Genomic DNA, 19,459 nt, shown 5'->3' on the forward strand with positions numbered 1-19,459 from the left:
GTCTTTTCACAGTCCCCAGGTCCAGAACAAATTCAAGGAAATGTACAGTATTTTACAGAGCCATGAGTGCATAGAACTCCCTTCCATCTCATATACAGTATTATACAGAGCTATGAGTGCACAGAACTCCCATCCATCTCATATACAGTATTATACAGAGCTATGAGTGCACAGAACTCCCATCCATCTCATATACAGTATTATACAGAGCTATGAGTGCATAGAACTCCCATCCATCTCATATACAGTATTATACAGAGCTATGAGTGCATAGAACTCCCATCCATCTCATATACAGTATTATACAGAGCTATGAGTGCATAGAACTCCCATCCATCTCATATACAGTATTATACAGAGCTATGAGTGCATAGAACTCCCATCCATCTCATATACAGTATTATACAGAGCTATGAGTGCACAGAACTCCCATCCATCTTATAAAGCGCAAGTAAACAACAAACCTGGTTTCAAACAACAAATAAAGCAACACCTCACAGCACAACACCTTTCCCCCATGTGACCTACTGGTTGTGTGTATGTACTGACATGTGACCTACTGGTTGAGTGTGTGTACTGACATGTGACCTACTGGTTGAGTGTGTGTACTGACATGTGACCTACTGGTTGAGTGTGTGTACTGACATGTGACCTACTGGTTGAGTGTGTGTACTGACATGTGACCTACTGGTTGTGTGTGTGACATGTGACCTACTGGTTGTGTGTGTGTACTGACATGTGACCTACTGGTTGAGTGTGTGTACTGACATGTGACCTACTGGTTGAGTGTGTGTACTGACATGTGACCTACTGGTTGTGTGTGTGTACTGACATGTGACCTACTGGTTGAGTGTGTGTACTGACATGTGACCTACTGGTTGAGTGTGTGTACTGACATGTGACCTACTGGTTGAGTGTGTGTACTGACATGTGACCTACTGGTTGTGTGTGTGTACTGACATGTGACCTACTGGTTGAGTGTGTGTACTGACATGTGACCTACTGGTTGTGTGTGTACTGACATGTGACCTACTGGTTGAGTGTGTGTACTGACATGTGACCTACTGGTTGAGTGTGTGTACTGACATGTGACCTACTGGTTGAGTGTGTGTACTGACATGTGACCTACTGGTTGAGTGTGTGTACTGACATGTGACCTACTGGTTGAGTGTGTGTACTGACATGTGACCTACTGGTTGTGTGTGTGTACTGACATGTGACCTACTGGTTGAGTGTGTGTACTGACATGTGACCTACTGGTTGAGTGTGTGTACTGACATGTGACCTACTGGTTGTGTGTGTGTACTGACATGTGACCTACTGGTTGAGTGTGTGTACTGACATGTGACCTACTGGTTGAGTGTGTGTACTGACATGTGACCTACTGGTTGAGTGTGTGTACTGACATGTGACCTACTGGTTGAGTGTGTGTACTGACATGTGACCTACTGGTTGAGTGTGTGTACTGACATGTGACCTACTGGTTGTGTGTGTGTACTGACATGTGACCTACTGGTTGAGTGTGTGTACTGACATGTGACCTACTGGTTGAGTGTGTGTACTGACATGTGACCTACTGGTTGAGTGTGTGTACTGACATGTGACCTACTGGTTGTGTGTATGTACTGACATGTGACCTACTGGTTGAGTGTGTGTACTGACATGTGACCTACTGGTTGTGTGTGTGTACTGACATGTGACCTACTGGTTGTGTGTGTGTACTGACATGTGACCTACTGGTTGAGTGTGTGTACTGACATGTGACCTACTGGTTGAGTGTGTGTACTGACATGTGACCTACTGGTTGAGTGTGTGTACTGACATGTGACCTACTGGTTGTGTGTATGTACTGACATGTGACCTACTGGTTGAGTCTGTGTACTGACATGTGACCTACTGGTTGTGTGTGTGTACTGACATGTGACCTACTGGTTGAGTGTGTGTACTGACATGTGACCTACTGGTTGTGTGTGTGTACTGACATGTGACCTACTGGTTGTGTGTGTGTACTGACATGTGACCTACTGGTTGAGTGTGTGTACTGACATGTGACCTACTGGTTGAGTGTGTGTACTGACATGTGACCTACTGGTTGAGTGTGTGTACTGACATGTGACCTACTGGTTGAGTGTGTGTACTGACATGTGACCTACTGGTTGAGTGTGTGTACTGACATGTGACCTACTGGTTGAGTGTGTGTACTGACATGTGACCTACTGGTTGTGTGTATGTACTGACATGTGACCTACTGGTTGAGTGCGTGTACTGACATGTGACCTACTGGTTGAGTGTGTGTACTGACATGTGACCTACTGGTTGTGTGTGTGTACTGACATGTGACCTACTGGTTGAGTGTGTGTACTGACATGTGACCTACTGGTTGTGTGTGTGTACTGACATGTGACCTACTGGTTGTGTGTGTGTACTGACATGTGACCTACTGGTTGAGTGTGTGTACTGACATGTGACCTACTGGTTGAGTGTGTGTACTGACATGTGACCTACTGGTTGTGTGTGTGTACTGACATGTGACCTACTGGTTGAGTGTGTGTACTGACATGTGACCTACTGGTTGAGTGTGTGTACTGACATGTGACCTACTGGTTGAGTGTATGTACTGACATGTGACCTACTGGTTGTGTGTGTGTACTGACATGTGACCTACTGGTTGAGTGTGTGTACTGACATGTATGTGGAACTGATAGATACATTACATATTCATGTTTTTAAATGTATGTAAATTGTAAAGTCTTGTCTGTAATGTCTTTTTCATCAGTAAAACTACAGACCCATACAGCTATACAGCCTCCAGCCTACTAAACTACACTTCCACTACACTTCCTGAGTTAAATTCACACACAGGTGTTCAGAGGTTAGATTAGATAATAATCCCAGGTGATCAGAGGACGTTAGATTAGATAATTATCCCAGGTGTTCAGAGGACGTTAGATTAGATAATTATCCCAGGTGTTCAGAGGACATTAGATTAGATAATAATCACAGGTGTTCAGAGGTTAGATTAGATAATAATCCCAGGTGTTCAGAGGACATTAGATTAGATAATTATCCCAGGTGTTCAGAGGACGTTAGATTAGATAATAATCCCAGGTGTTCAGAGGACGTTAGATTAGATAATAATCCCAGGTGTTCAGAGGACGTTAGATTAGATAATAATCCCAGGTGATCAGAGGACGTTAGATTAGATAATTATCCCAGGTGTTCAGAGGACGTTAGATTAGATAATAATCCCAGGTGTTCAGAGGTTAGATTAGATAATTATCCCAGGTGTTCAGAGGACATTAGATTAGATAATAATCACAGGTGTTCAGAGGTTAGATTAGATAATAATCCCAGGTGTTCAGAGGACATTAGATTAGATAATATTCCCAGGTGTTCAGAGGACGTTAGATTAGATAATTATCCCAGGTGTTCAGAGGACGTTAGATTAGATAATAATCCCAGGTGTTCAGGGGACATTAGATTAGATAATAATCACAGGTGTTCAGAGGACGTTAGATTAGATAATAATCCCAGGTGTTCAGAGGACATTAGATTAGATAATTATCCCAGGTGTTCAGAGGACATTAGATTAGATAATTATCCCAGGTGATCAGAGGACGTTAGATTAGATAATTATCCCAGGTGTTCAGAGGTTAGATTAGATAATAATCCCAGGTGTTCAGAGGACGTTAGATTAGATAATAATCCCAGGTGATCAGAGGACGTTAGATTAGATAATAATCCCAGGTGTTCAGAGGACGTTAGATTAGATAATAATCCCAGGTGATCAGAGGACGTTAGATTAGATAATAATCCCAGGTGTTCAGAGGTTAGATTAGATAATAATCCCAGGTGTTCAGAGGACGTTAGATTAGATAATAATCCCAGGTGATCAGAGGACGTTAGATTAGATAATTATCCCAGGTGTTCAGAGGACGTTAGATTAGATAATAATCCCAGGTGTTCAGAGGACGTTAGATTAGATAATAATCCCAGGTGTTCAGAGGAGGTTAGATTAGATAATAATCCCAGGTGTTCAGAGGACGTTAGATTAGATAATAATCCCAGGTGTTCTCCTCTGTCTTCCGTCTGTCAGTAAACACTATAACATGAACATATGGCCGTGTGGGAAACACAAACCCTCAGATGTGTATCAATTTAACCTTTAATTTGTATTATTTCCTGGCTGATGTGAAAGATATAGTCCCCGTTTCCAAAACACGACCGCTAGCGATGCGTGTCAACGTTTCAGACCGAGTGTCGGGGCTCTTAACAAAAACCCTCTGTAAGGAAGATACTATCGTCAATAGGTGCTAAAGAAGTTAGAGTCTATGAGGGGTAGACCAAAGCCTAATTCTGCCTAATGGGCGGGCCGGCACTGAGAGTGGCTATTTTTGTTCAATAAAGAAATGCTTGCATGGATATGTGGTTTTGTTTAGGAACTTTTTGCTAGTTTGACATTTGGCATTGTGAAATCAACTGAACCAAATGAGAAGAAAAAAAGTCTGATTCGAACTACAGCTCAAAACGCCCTTAAGAGTACTTTGAGGACAGGGTTTGGGGTGAAAAAGCTGCAGTAATACGAGTCTCACCCTGCTGGGGGCGATCGCATGTTGAAACATCACACAGACCGTGGCCGCTAGACACCACGCCTCCCTGCGTAGCAACCTGTCGACACACCGCTCCACAGACAACAGCGAGAGGTGGGACATGCGGCCATCACCATGGAGACAGAACAGCTCGTTGCGGTACACCGCTATCTCAACCACGTCTGGAGAAGAAAAAAAAAAAGAAAATTAATTGAGTGATTCAGCCATTACACATTGAAAGATTAGTGGAATCTGTGTGGGTAGCTGGACAGGTAGGATGACTGACAGTGAAGGTGAACAGGTGGTCATGTGTCAGGTGACAGAGGAATGGATGAGACTGAGACTCCTCCCCTTGACGATCCCACAGGGGAAGAAGCAGTGGACATTCCTACAGTCAACATGCCAATTACACGCTCCCTCAAAACTTCAGACATCTGGGGCATTGTGTTGTGTGACAAAACCTGCACATTTTAGAGTGGTCTTTTATTATCCCCAGCACAAGGTGCACCTGTGATCATGCTGTTTAATCAGCTTCTTGATATGCCACACCTATCTGGGCAAAGGAGAAATGCTCACTAAGAGATGAAAGCAAAATTTGTGCGCAACATGAGAGAAATACGTTTTTTTGTGTGTATAGAACATTTCTGGGATCGTGTATTTCAGCTCATGAAACACAGGAACAACACTTTACATGTTGAGTTTATATATTTTTTTTGTTCAGTGTAGTTAGTTTGTTGTTACTGGAGAATGCTGAATTACTACCTAAAGCTACTGCTACTAACCTTTGACCTCGGTCCACAGCAGTACCTGGCCACTCTGAGGAGTGAAGACATAGATAGCCGAGTCTGTCCACGTCAGCAGGTTCTGATCCCCAAAGTATAACAGTCTGGGGAAGGCTATGGACTGGGAACTCTTCTGGGCTTGGTTGTAATGGGGCTCACTTCTGCAGATAAACAACAACAAACAGTATTAGTGTAAAGGACGTCACGCGGCTTAAAGTGAGTACAGCTTCCTTCTGCTCATACAGAGGCTCGAACCCAGGACCTCTGCCTCGTAAACACGTGACCGCCCCCTGAAGCATCTTACCCAGCTTCCTTCTGCTCATACAGAGGCTCGAACCCAGGACCTCTGCCTCGTAAACACGTGACCGCCCCCTGAAGCATCTTACCCAGCTTCCTTCTGCTCATACAGAGGCTCGAACCCAGGACCTCTGCCTCGTAAACACGTGACCGCCCCCCTGAAGCATCTTACCCAGTCCAAAATGCTATTTGGCCAAAAGTTATAGAACACCTACTCATTCAAGGATTTTTCTTTATTTTTTAAAACTATTTTCTACATCGTAGAATAATAGTGAAGACATCAAAACTATGAAATAACACACAGTAACCAAAAAAGTGTTATATATTTGAGATTCTTCAAATAGCCACCCTTTACCTTTGCACACTCTTGGCATTCTCTCAACCAACATCACCTGGAATGCTTTTCCTACAGTCTTGAAGGAGTTCCCACATATGCCGAGCACTTGTTGGCTGCTTTTTCTTTACTCTGCGGTCCGACTCATCCCAAACCATCTCAATTGGGTTGAGGTCGGGGGATTGTGGAGGCCAGGGCATCTGATGCAGCACACCATCACCCTCCATCTTGGTCAAATAATTTTTAACTGTTAATTGAAATGCATTCCAGGTAACTACCTCATGAAGCTGGTTGAGAGAATTCCAAGAGTTTGCAAAGCTGTCATCGAGGTAAAGGGTGGCTATTTGAAGAATCTCAAATATATTTTGATTTGTTTCATACTATTTTTGTTACTACATGATTCTCTTTGTCATTTCATAGTTTTGAAGTATTCACAATTATTCTACGACGTAGAAAAAAGTAAACAAAGAAAAACCCTGGTACTGTATATATTAGCTTACAATGTCCAGAGTCAATCCCCCCAGATTCTAGGACCTAGAAGTTTACACACACACACACACACACAGTTGTTACAGCGCAAATTAATAATATTTGAATGACTACCTCATCTCTGTAACCCACACATACAATTATCTCTAAGGTCCCTCAGTCAAGCAGTGAATTTCAAACACAGATTCAATCACAAAGCCCAGGGAGGTTTTCCAATTCCTCACAAAGAAGGGATCCTATTGGTTAAAAAAAAGCGGAGTTGCTTACCAAGACGACATTGAATGTTTCTGAGTGGCCTAGTTACAGTTTTGGACTTTAAAAAAAAAATGTCTTGAAAATCTATGGCAAGACTTGAAAATGGCTGACTAGCAAGGATCAACAACCAACTTGATGAATTTTTAAAAAATGAATAAAGTGCCTATCTTGCAGTGTGGAAAACTCTTTGACTTATACAGAAAGACTCACAGCTGTAGATAGCCACCAAAAGGTGCTTCTATGAAGTATTATTGACTCAGGGGTGTGAATACTTATGTAAATTAGATATCTGGATTTCATTTTTAATCAATAATAAAACAAAATGTTTTCACTTTGTCATTATGTGGTACTGTGTGTCTGTCGATGGGTAAAAAAATATTTAAAAAATAATAATAATAAAAACTAAAAACTATTCAACCCATTTTGAATTCAGGCTGTAACACAACAAAATGTTTTCACTTTGTCATTATGTGGTACTGTGTGTCGATGGGTAAAAAATAAAATAAAAACTATTCAGTCCATTTTGAATTCAGGCTGTAACACAACAAAATGTAGAATAAGTCAAAAAGGGTATGAACACTTCCTGAAGGCCACTGCACACACACCTATAGCTGATGAGAGGTGCAGGTGGTACAGCCAGCAGCTGTTTAAACTGGTGCGTGCTGAGGACATCTCCACTGAAGCTGGCCTCCCAGACTCTAGACCCAGGCCTGGCACAGTACAGCAGAGGAGGTTGGCCAGCGGTCACGCCGCGGCTCAGAGGGAAGAAACACGCTCCGTATTCTCCGTCACGCTCCTTGTTACCGACACGCCAGAACTTCTCCCTGTGGATCGTGAGGAGGAGGAACTGGGTGGTACCTTTAACCTTATAGACCAAACTTGAGACATTTACCAGATAATATTACTCACTAATATTAAAATGTTTAATATATATATTTATATTTTTTAAATATATAATATTTAAAAAATATCTTCTTCTATGCTTCCACGACACTTCTGTAACATCTGGGCGGCCTACTGCCCCCAGTTATGTCCCCACACTCACCTCTCCGTGTCACAGAGGTAGCAGCGGCTGAGAGAGGACACCAGCAGTCGCCCGTCCAGATAACCCAGCTGAACCACCCTGGAATCCACAGTAGTGATGGTCTGGACGGGGAAGATCACAAACGCTGAGCCCTGGACAACACAGAACAACGGATCATGTGACTAGACAGGATACGTAAGATGGAGATTGTAATAGATCACGGTATGGGGAAGGGAAACAAAAACTGTACCTGATAATCAATTCATTAAGTGCAGTAGCTATTCCTAGCTTGGTGCCAGATTTGCTGTACAGCCAACCATTACCAGTGTTCTCATGCCAGACATTTGGCATGACAAAGACCATAGGAGTTGGCATGACAGCACAAATAGAGATGGGACCAGGCTAATATATCTTTCACCTCCCCAAAATAAAACCCAACGGTTAGTTTCCCACTACCTTTCCGAGTTTGGAGGATCCAGCGCGGAGGAAGGACACCTTGCCCCCTTTGTCCCCAGCAAACACCCTGAGGGCTGCGGTGTCCCAGCAGAGAGAGGTGAGCGTCTGGCCACGGTGTTCCCAGGAAACACTGACCCTCTCTGGTCTGCCACGACGCTCAAGTTGAAGCTCCCACACTACCACCAGGCCCTGACTGAGAGAGGACAGACAGACAGATCACCACCAGGCCCTGACTGAGAGAGGACAGACAGACAGACAGATCACCACCAGGCCCTGACTGAGAGAGGACAGACAGACAGATCACCACCAGGCCCTGACTGAGAGAGGACAGACAGACAGACAAATCACCACCAGGCCCTGACTGAGAGAGGACAGACAGACAAATCACCACCAGGCCCTGACTGAGAGAGGACAGACAGACAAATTACCACAAGGCCCTGACTGAGAGAAGAAAGACAGAGACAGAGACAGAGAGAGACAGACAGAGAGACAGCCAGGCAGGCAGGCAGACAGACAAATCACCACCAGGCCCTAACTGAGAGAGGAAGGACAAATCACCACCAGGCCCTGACTGAGAGAGGAAGGAAGGAAGGAAGGAAGGAAGGAAGGAAGGAAGGAAGGAAGGAAGGAAGGAAGGAAGGAAGGAAGGAAGGACGGACAGAGAGACAGACTACCACCAGGCCCTGACAGAGATGACAGAAAGATCACCACCAGACCCTGACTAGAGGACAAGAGACAGTAGTATAGTATTAACACCTAGACTACCACCAGACCCTGATTGAGACATACAGAGAGAGAAAACCTTTCATCCCAAATCTACCCCTAGTTTAGCTACAACCAGGTCCTGACCTACAACATGCAGAGAAAGACAGAGAGAGAGGCAGACTGGGAGGCAGACAGACAAGAAAGCAAACTGAAAAAGCCTGACACTTAACTTATTGAAGAAGTTGAAGTCACTGAAGTGAGTAAACATGTGAACTTCAAATTAATTTCTATGCTTTGAGTTATTTAAAAAACATTTTTACCTTGTTGCCACAGCAATAAAGTCTTCATCGTGTGGACAACACGACACCTGAGTGATAGATCCCTCCTGAGATAGAAGAAATAGGACACTTATTGATCCCTGGCCGAGTCAAACCAAAGGCCGTAAAAATGGGACCTGGCACTCAGAATTAAGGAGATGGATTGAGGGTAAGGCCCTGTGATAGACTAGCGTCCTGTCTAGGGGTGTACTGGTACATCAAGCTGACTCACACTACAGAAACAGGAGATAGACTAGTGTCCTGTCCAGGGGGTGTACTGTACATCATGCTGCCTCACTACAGAAACAGGAGATAGACTAGCGTCCTGACCAGGGGGTGTACTGTACATCATGCTGCCTCACTACAGAAACAGGAGATAGACTAGCGTCCTGACCAGGGGGTGTACTGTACATCATGCTGCCTCACTACAGAAACAGGAGATAGACTAGCGTCCTGACCAGGGGGTGTACTGTACATCATGCTGCTTCACTACAGAAACAGGAGATAGACTAGCGTCCTGACCAGGGGGTGTACTGTACATCATGCTGCCTCACTACAGAAACAGGAGATAGACTAGCGTCCTGACCAGGGGGTGTACTGTACATCATGCTGCCTCACTACAGAAACAGGAGATAGACTAGCGTCCTGACCAGGGGGTGTACTGTACATCATGCTGACTCACGCTACAGAAACAGGAGATAGACTAGCGTCCTGACCAGGGGGTGTACTGGTACATCATGCTGCCTCACTACAGAAACAGGAGATAGACTAGCGTCCTGTCCAGGGGGTGTACTGTACATCATGCTGCCTCACTACAGAAACAGGAGATGTGCTGTTCTGGATCGCTCGTGCAATGTTATTAAAAACAGGAGTATGTACAGTATCTATCTAATAACAACAAACAGGTCGTATATCCTGTCAATCCGTTTATTATTTTATTTTATTACCAGGAAGTAGACGACAACATTATATACGCTACCTTGTGTGTGAGGATGAGCCTCTGCTTCCATCCTTCCCTCTGGATGAGGTGCAGCCCTCCAGCTGACGTTCCCAAAGCTAGCCACTTCCTCGATACAGCCAGGCAGGTGCACTGACAGACAAGAAAAGAGAGGCTTTTCAAAACACAGTCGGATTAAATCAGGCTTCAATAAACAATGCATTGATATATACAGCCTGACACATTGGGAGTGTAAAACTGTGTAAATGCTCCTCACAAGTCAGAATGTTGAGGGGGGAAAAAAATACATTTAAACTTATTCTACCAGTTGTCCTTGCAGTTTGTCCTCCAGCTGCTCGAAATTTGAGACAAAATAGGAAGGTATGGTTTCCCCAACTATCTAGAGAGCTGGTAGGTTTGCACCTGCCAGCTGAATGTTGGGTTACAATGTGTTACCATTTACATATCGTGCTACCGTTTACATATCGTGTCACCGTTTACATATCGTGCTACCGTTTACATATCGTGCTACCGTTTACATATCGTGCTACCGTTTACATATCGTGCTGTCTGCTACCGTTTACATATCGCGCTACCGTTTACATATCGTGCTACCGTTTACATATCGTGTTACCGTTTACATATCGTGCTGTCTGCTACCGTTTACATATCGTGCTACCGTTTACATATCGCGCTACCGTTTACATATCGTGCTGTCTGCTACCGTTTACATATCGTGCTACCGTTTACATATCGTGCTACCGTTTACATATCGTGCTACCGTTTACATATCGTGCGTGCTACCGTTTACATATCGTGCTGTCTGCTACCGTTTACATATCGTGCTGTCTGCTACCGTTTACATATCGTGTTACCGTTTACATATCGTGCTGTCTGCTACCGTTTACATATCGTGTTACCGTTTACATATCGTGCTACCGTTTACATATCGTGCTACCGTTTACATATCGTGCTACCGTTTACATATCGTGCTGTCTGCTAACGTTTACATATCGTGCTGTCTGCTACCGTTTACATATCGTGTTACCGTTTACATATCGTGCTACCGTTTACATATCGTGCTACCGTTTACATATCGTGCTGTCTGCTACCGTTTACATATCGTGCTACCGTTTACATATCGTGCTACCGTTTACATATCGTGCTACCGTTGACATATCGTGCTGTCTGCTACCGTTTACATATCATGTTACCTGCTACCGTTTACATATCGTGCTGTCTGCTACCGTTTACATATCGTGCTACCGTTTACATATCGTGCTACCGTTTACATATCGTGCTGTCTGCTACCGTTTACATATCGTGCGTGATACCGTTTACATATCGTGCGTGATACCGTTTACATATCGTGCTACCGTTTACATATCGTGCTGTCTGCTACCGTTTACATATCGTGTTACCGTTTACATATCGTGCTGTCTGCTACCGTTTACATATCGTGCTACCGTTTACATATCGTGCGTGCTACCGTTTACATATCGTGCTGTCTGCTACCGTTTACATATCGTGCTGTCTGCTACCGTTTACATATCGTGGTACCGTTTACATATCGTGTTGCCGTTTACATATCGTGCTGTCTGCTACCGTTTACATATCGTGCTGTCTGCTACCGTTTACATATCGTGCTACCGTTTACATATCGTGCTACCGTTTACATATCGTGCTACCGTTTACCGTTTACATATCGTGCTACCGTTTACATATCGTGCTGTCTGCTACCGTTTACATATCGTGTTACCGTTTACATATCGTGCTACCGTTTACATATCGTGCTGTCTGTTACCGTTTACATATCGTACTGTCTGCTACCGTTTACATATTGTGCTACCGTTTACATATCGTGCTGTCCGCTACCGTTTACACATCGTGCTACCGTTTACATATCGTGCTACCGTTTACATATCGTGCTGTCTGCTACCGTTTACACATCGTGCTACCGTTTACATATCGTGCTACCGTTTACATATCGTGCTGTCTGCTACCGTTTACATATCGTGTTACCGTTTACATATCGTGCTACCGTTTACATATCGTGCTGTCTGCTACCGTTTACATATCGCGTTACCGTTTACATATCGTGCTGTCTGCTACCGTTTACATATCGTGTTACCGTTTACATATCGTGCTGTCTGCTACCGTTTACATATCGTGTTACCGTTTACATATCGTGCTGTCTGCTACCGTTTACATATCGCGCTACCGTTTACATATCGCGCTACCGTTTACATATCGTGCTACCGTTTACATATCGTGCTACCGTTTTACATATCGTGCTGTCTGCTACAGTTTACATATCGTGCTACCGTTTACATATCGTGTTACCGTTTACATATCGTGCTGTCTGCTAACGTTTACATATCGTGCTGTCTGCTACCGTTTACATATCGTGCTACCGTTTACATATCGTGCTGTCTGCTACCGTTTACATATCGTGTTACCGTTTACATATCGTGCTGCCGTTTACATATCGTGTTACCATTTACATATCGTGCTGTCTGCTACCGTTTACATATCGTGCTGTCTGCTGCCGTTTACATATCGTGCTACCGTTTACATATCGTGCTGCCTGCTAGCGTTTACATATCGTGCTACCGTTTACATATGGTGCTACCGTTTACATATCGCGCTACCGTTTACATATCGCGCTACCGTTTACATATCGCGCTACCGTTTACATATCGTGCTACCGTTGACATATCGTGCTGCCTGCTAGTTTACATATCGTGTTACCGTTTACATATCGTGCTACCGTTACATATCGTGTTACCGTTTACATATCGTGCTGCCTGCTAGTTTACATATCGTGTTACCGTTACATATTGTGCTACCGTTTACATATCGTGTTACCGTTTACATCGTGTTACCGTTTACATATCGTGTTACCGTTTACATATCGTGCTGCCTGCTAGTTTACATATCGTGTTACCGTTGACATATCGTGTTACCGTTGACATATCGTGCTACCGTTGACATATCGTGCTGCCTGCTAGTTTACATATCGTGTTACCGTTACATATTGTGCTACCGTTTACATATTGTGCTACCGTTTACATATCGTGCTACCGTTTACATATCATGCTGCCTGCTAGTTTACATATCGTGTTACCGTTTACATATCGTCAAACAAATCAATTGAATATTTGGAGTGGAACCTCTAAACATTTCTCAACTAATAATAACGTGCATGCGTGACCTACCTTAAGCCTGCCAGAGTCCAGGCGGAGTGCAGACAGCAGGGGGTCCAGACAGTCAAACTCAGCCAGCACATGACTCTGGACTTCAGGCACTACAGGTAACATGGGCATGGTTACAGTCCTGACCAGCTTAGAGAGAAGGAGAGAATGGGAAGGAAATGAGGGAGAGAGAATATATTGTTTTATTTTCTGCTGTCACAGTACCAGACACCACACACACACACACACACCTTGAGCAACATATTTTGTCAAAAAGCTTGGTCAAGGGGCTATTGAAAAAGTATTTCTAGAAGACTGACTAGCACGGTCTAATCAAACCAAAAAAATATATATATATTGTTTTTATTTCACCTTTATTTAACCAGGTAGGCTAGTTGAGAACAAGTTCTCATTTGCAACTGCGACCTGGCCAAGATAAAGCATAGCAATTCGACACATACAACGACACAGAGTTACACATGGAATAAACAAAACATACAGTCAATACAGTAGAACAAAAGAAAACAAAAAGTCTACATACAGTGAGTGCAAATGAGGTAAGATAAGGGAGTTAAGGCAATAAATAGGCCATGGTGGCGAAGTAATTACAATATAGCAATTAAACACTGGAATGGTAGATGTGTTTACAGATCGGCTAAGCCTCGGCTGCCTAGAGTCGGCTAAGCCTCGGCTGCATAGAGTCGGCTAAGCCTCGGCTGCCTAGAGTCGGCTAAGCCTCGGCTGCCTAGAGTCGGCTAAGCCTCGGCTGCCTAGAGTCGGCTAAGCCTCGGCTGCATAGAGTCGGCTAAGCCTCGGCTGCCTAGAGTCGGCTAAGCCTCGGCTGCCTAGAGTCGGCTAAGCCTCGGCTGCCTAGAGTCGGCTAAGCCTCGGCTGCCTAGAGTCGGCTAAGCCTCGGCTGCCTAGAGTCGGCTAAGCCTCGGCTGCCTAGAGTCGGCTAGCTAGAGTCGGCTAAGCCTCGGCTGCCTAGAGTCGGCTAGCTAGAGTCGGCTAAGCCTCGGCTGCCTAGAGTCAGCTAGCTAGAGTCGGCTAAGCCTCGGCTGCCTAGAGTCGGCTAGCTAGTCGGCTAAGCCTCGGCTGCCTAGAGTCGGCTAGCTAGTCGGCTAAGCCTCGGCTGCCTAGAGTCGGCTAGCTAGAGTCGGCTAAGCCTCAGCTAGCTAGAATTGACCAACCCTCAGCTGCATTCAACTTCCTAATGTAGAGCCCTATACAATCTGTTTTTCTCAGTTCTTTCTCAAAATTACACTGTTTAAATCAAAATACAAAACAACATTGGACGTTCAAAGTCGACAACAATGCTTAAACCACATCAGGAGACCAATTTTGAGGTCTGGGAAGAAAGAAAAAAAAATCGAAGAAAAGTTGCATTGTGTGTGTAGGTACAAGTGTGCATGCAGCCAGGGTTGCCAGGTCTAGATAACGTTTGTAGCCCAAAACCTGGCCAAAAGCCTGAAAAATAGCCCAGAGAGGAACTGCCATATTTATACAATAAACCCTTTTTCCATAATGTTATCGAGCCAATTAAGAAGACATATTGTAGTAACGACATTACAAACAAATTTCGGGTTTTCCTACAAATAAAAAACATTGAGATGTATTTGAATATGTCGCAAGAGAAAAGATCATTTGCCCGAATTAAACTCGCTAGATCGTTTCCCATGAATGAATGTCAATGTAACTTGTTTGACTGCTATGATTAAGCAATAAGGCACAAGGGAGTATGGTATATGGTCAATATACCACGTCTAAGGGCTGTTCTTACGCATGACGCAATTCGTACAATGCTGTGTACTTCTCCCTTCACAGAACAGCGCAAACTGGCTTTAACCAGGATAGAAAGAGGAGTGAGGGGCCCCGGTGCACAACTGAGCCAGAGGACAAGTACATTAGAGTGTCTAGTTTGAGAAACAGACGCCTCACAAGTCCTCAACTGGCAGCTTCATTAAATAGTACCCACAAAACACCAGTCTCAATGTCAACAGTGAAGAGGCGACTCCGGGATGCTGGCCTTCTAAAAATAAAAATCTGCCGTTTCCAGCTACAATAGTCATTTACAACATTAACAATGTCCACACTGTATTTCTGATCCACTTGATGTTATTTTAATGGACAAAAAAAAGTAATTTTCTTTCAAAAACAAGGACATTTCTAAGTGACCCCAAACTTTTGAACGATAGTGTATGTAATGCGCTCTAGTGCACACAAAGTCATTTTCCAGCGCTCTGTCTCCATTATTTGTTGATGTGCATCAGTTCTAGCATATTAATATGTTTTATGGAAATAGGTGTCTCCATAATGACAAATCAAAATAGCCTACCTACAACTGGATAAAAGTTGTCACAACGTGACCAAGTGCAGTTCCCTCTCGCTCAAATGACTCAGCCAATAGCTGTAGCGCTCTCTCAACACACGCACCGCTTCGGCCCTCCTCACCCCTCACTCAGCAGCAGCCTGCCTCACTGCCTGACAGCCAGAAACAACTAACAGTAGTATATATTTATTTTGAAGAGAAATTACATGGCGGCCGCGGTGAAACTTAAAAAATAAACCCAAAACCCGCAACCCATACACTTTCCCCTGTGACATATTTTTCAAAGTCTGGAAAACCGCGAACATGGCAACACTGTACGCGGCACCAATCAGAGAGCGTTGTTTGATTAGCGATGTTACTGTAGTGCTCTGCAGTGTGTTAACCGAAACGGCCACTGAATTGATCCAAATAATCATGACACCATTCTGCCAGATATTAACCCTAAACCCTAATCACACCGGGACTAGTATTATTATGTAATTATTACTCCAGCATGTACCTGTCATTTTGGTTGTTGCTTGTGTCTCACTGCTTTGTTTTATCTTGGCCAGGTCGCAGTTGTAAATGAGAACTTGTTCGCAACTGGCCTACCTGGTTAAATAAAAGTGAAATATTTTTTTACCCCCTAATTCACAATGGACCGTTAATGACGGAAGCCTGGATGCTATTCTAGGCGTGAAGATATTTGTCTTGTCTAGTGATAGCCTAATATTGGCCTTCAGTTCGGAGAAAGTCTAAATAATAATGTATATCAATAAGAATAATGAACTGTCTGTAACCTATGCAGACATTTAATTAACTGACTAATTTGGCAATTCATTGGCACAATATCGTCCACTTCATCTTTTAAAAGAGAAGTAAGGCACCTTTTAAAAAGAGAAGTAAGGCACTAGATATGTGACAAAACAGATCATCTTTTCATCTGTAGGCTGCCGACATAATGCTTTGTTTTAAGTTCCCATGTTTTTACACAAATTGTGTGCAGCATCTGTTAAACTCTGTAATATCCCTCAAAACACTGGGATGACGACTCGCACGATATAAGTATTATCAGAGGACCTGGGAGTTAGAGCTGGGATAATAGTACAAATTACTGCCATGGCAGATTCGGACGGGACTAAAATTACGAATGTGGATTGTATTCGTGCACATAACTAAATGACCAGCCCGGTAAAATGTATCCCACGATTAGTTTTACTGGGTGGAGGTCGAGTAATGGAATTATGTGCACGAGCACTAAACACCACCTCTGTTATTTAAATCCCGTACGAATCTGCCATGGCAGTCATTTTTACAGCAGGAGAGTAACAATTCCGGCCTGAATAACCTACAGTTTTTTGGGGGGCGAACTCCAAGCTCCTCTGATAACACTAGTCCCGTGCGAATTGACATCCCTGTGTTTTGAGAGAAATGTCTGAGTTTGACAGTTGTTGCTCACCGGTTGAGCAAGAAAACAATAACCGATTCGATAAAATGAACGAAGTGCTACGCATGAACTATTATATATGAATGGCCTACACGTATCAAGTTTCACAGTGAATGCTTGTGTTTCTGTTTTGTGCGTATGAATTGAATATTGCCATAATGCATCAGTAAAACATATTGCGCACATTTAATGCAACCCTTGCTGTTAATAGATTGCGAAGCAGCATACAACTGACCTAAACGTTTAGAAATGATAAATTACATTTCTCATCCATAGCCTTTAAAACGCATCTCAAGTGTAACTGCACTGTTTAGCTTACATCTGAAGGCCCGGGGGGGCATTTGGGAAGTACTGCGGATCACTAAAATAACCAAATTATTATGATCACACTTCCTCAATTCAAACATTATTGCGACACCACACCAAAGAAGGTTTGGTTTAGACACTTGAGAGAGAAAAAAAGGGTGGAATACTCAGTGTAGTAACCTGTTATCGCCTGGATTTATTGAAATATCTTCACGCCTAGAAAAAAGACAACTCCAGGTTTCTGTCTTAACTGTCAATTTTATGAAAAATAAAACTAGAAATAATTACAGGGGGAAGTTTGGGGGAAAAAAATATATCCCGTCCACATTTTCCTCTGGAATAACGGACACAGACAGGGCATTCCTGATCAGTTTCAAACAGTTGCAGGAAAATACGAGTCACTGATGCATTTTCTAATAAATTTTAAAAAACATTTTTTGTTTATTTCCTACTAAGTTCAATACATTTTGAATATTGTTTAATTCCCATTTAATTTGTCTGGATTCCGTCTGCGTTTTCCCGCAACAGGGAAGTTTTATAGTGACCTACCAGTATTAGCCAACCCTCAGCTGCCTTCTGTCATATGACTCTCACCATCCTCCTCTCAAATGGAAACATCATGACTCCACTTTCCCCCCACCAGCTACCAAGAGTAAAAAAATAAAAAAAGATAACTGTAAAAAGCACTAATGCATATTAAGTGGAAAAAAACTTTTGAGAAATGTATGATCAGCAAAAAAATTACTAAAAAAGTTTAATTTCTGAAACTAAGCTAAAGGGTTTTTGCTGTAAATGACTTTGAACCACCATATCTGACAACTAGTTCCCTGCAAAAGAACTTGACAAACTTTCACATTCCAACAATGCAGCCAGTTGCCACAGCTTACATTAGATAATGAAAGTAACACTTGCTTGCTGTGACAACTGTGTAGAGACTACGTTAGGCTTTTGTTCATTTTACATTGAATTTAGTTGGCCATCTGAAAGTAACTGGTTTAGGCTTGATTTGAAAGCATTTGTAAACTTTAAAGGGGGTTGTCGGTATAGGTGGTGTACGAATAAATGTCCTTTAACGATGGCTGGGCATCACGGGACCCTGCGTAGTGGGGAAAGTGCCTCCACAATGGAAAGAAAAATCGCATAACTTCGCTATCTAAAGTGTAAAAACGCAAACTAAGTTCCGTTTATTTGTTTTTGAATAGTCAGCTTTGTGTCTGACTGACCAGTGTCCATATTATCAACTGTTATTGTTGTTTTGATAGGTACACGTTAAGTTAACCAAGCAGTCTCGCTTGCGATGGGTAGAGAAAGTTAGCGAGCTAACGTTAGCGGCTAGGCAATCGTTTGTTTAGTTTTTTCACAAACTTACCAGGCATTAGTCCCCGCTGTTTAAATCGCGATTCAATCTTCGTGATACACAGTTTACTATCAGTTCATGTCATTAGCTGTGTGTGTTTAACTAACGTGTGTTGTTTACTTTCTAGCTAGAATGAACTGTCGACTCCTCCGCCTCCGGTTGTGATGGGACACACTTCCTGAAAAGTCTGAATTTACTGGTACTATTCTTCAAGGAGGTGTGTCCCTACTACACTAGACTGTTCAGTACCCCCCTAAAAAATTGCTTTATTTGACGTTTAAATCCAAGAGTTCTTAAATGAATGTAACCATGGTCATTCGTTTGTCAGCTAAAATTACAAATTAAAACCTAAGTGATGGTTTGTCAGTGTGTAGAATACAACATGGCTGATTAGTTTACTGTGCATAATAATACTTGTAGAAATAAATAAAAATAAATCTTGTGTTTTAGGTTCATGAAAATATAATCCCCCCCTCGCATCTTGTTTCTGTGAGTGTGCACTACTTTCAGTGGCGCAGGCACACTTCATAGGCAAGTGTTGGGTTAGTGGTGCAGTCCATTAGCAACCCTCTATTGATTGAAACATGAGAAAATGCCCAAGACATCCTCTGCAGCACACACCAAAATAGCCCACTAACATGAGATGATAGGGCTGCTTCCTA

At 43.1% G+C, this 19,459-nt stretch overlaps 1 protein-coding gene across 2 annotated transcripts in view; it reads right to left on the minus strand.

Annotated features, from left to right (window-relative positions):
* hps5 (HPS5 biogenesis of lysosomal organelles complex 2 subunit 2) overlaps positions 1 to 18,991 on the minus strand; it is a 61,243-nt gene extending 42,252 nt beyond the window's left edge. Inside the window, exons 1-9 of one of the 2 annotated variants that reach the window (XM_065002923.1) lie at positions 18,810 to 18,989; positions 13,404 to 13,529; positions 10,228 to 10,338; positions 9,252 to 9,316; positions 8,227 to 8,419; positions 7,792 to 7,922; positions 7,352 to 7,570; positions 5,372 to 5,532; positions 4,593 to 4,771 (exon numbers count right to left, since the gene is read on the minus strand). In XM_065002923.1, the coding sequence (XP_064858995.1) occupies positions 4,593 to 4,771; positions 5,372 to 5,532; positions 7,352 to 7,570; positions 7,792 to 7,922; positions 8,227 to 8,419; positions 9,252 to 9,316; positions 10,228 to 10,338; positions 13,404 to 13,511 (1,167 nt within the window). In that variant the 5' untranslated portion in view covers positions 13,512 to 13,529; positions 18,810 to 18,989. Of the gene's footprint in view, positions 1 to 4,592; positions 4,772 to 5,371; positions 5,533 to 7,351; positions 7,571 to 7,791; positions 7,923 to 8,226; positions 8,420 to 9,251; positions 9,317 to 10,227; positions 10,339 to 13,403; positions 13,530 to 18,809 lie in introns of both variants that reach the window. The other variant, XM_065002924.1, reaches the window with a different exon arrangement.
* Positions 18,992 to 19,459: the final 468 nt, after the last annotated feature.

Source organism: Oncorhynchus nerka, linkage group LG17, assembly GCF_034236695.1.
Source record: "Oncorhynchus nerka isolate Pitt River linkage group LG17, Oner_Uvic_2.0, whole genome shotgun sequence".
Taxonomy (NCBI): domain Eukaryota; kingdom Metazoa; phylum Chordata; class Actinopteri; order Salmoniformes; family Salmonidae; genus Oncorhynchus; species Oncorhynchus nerka.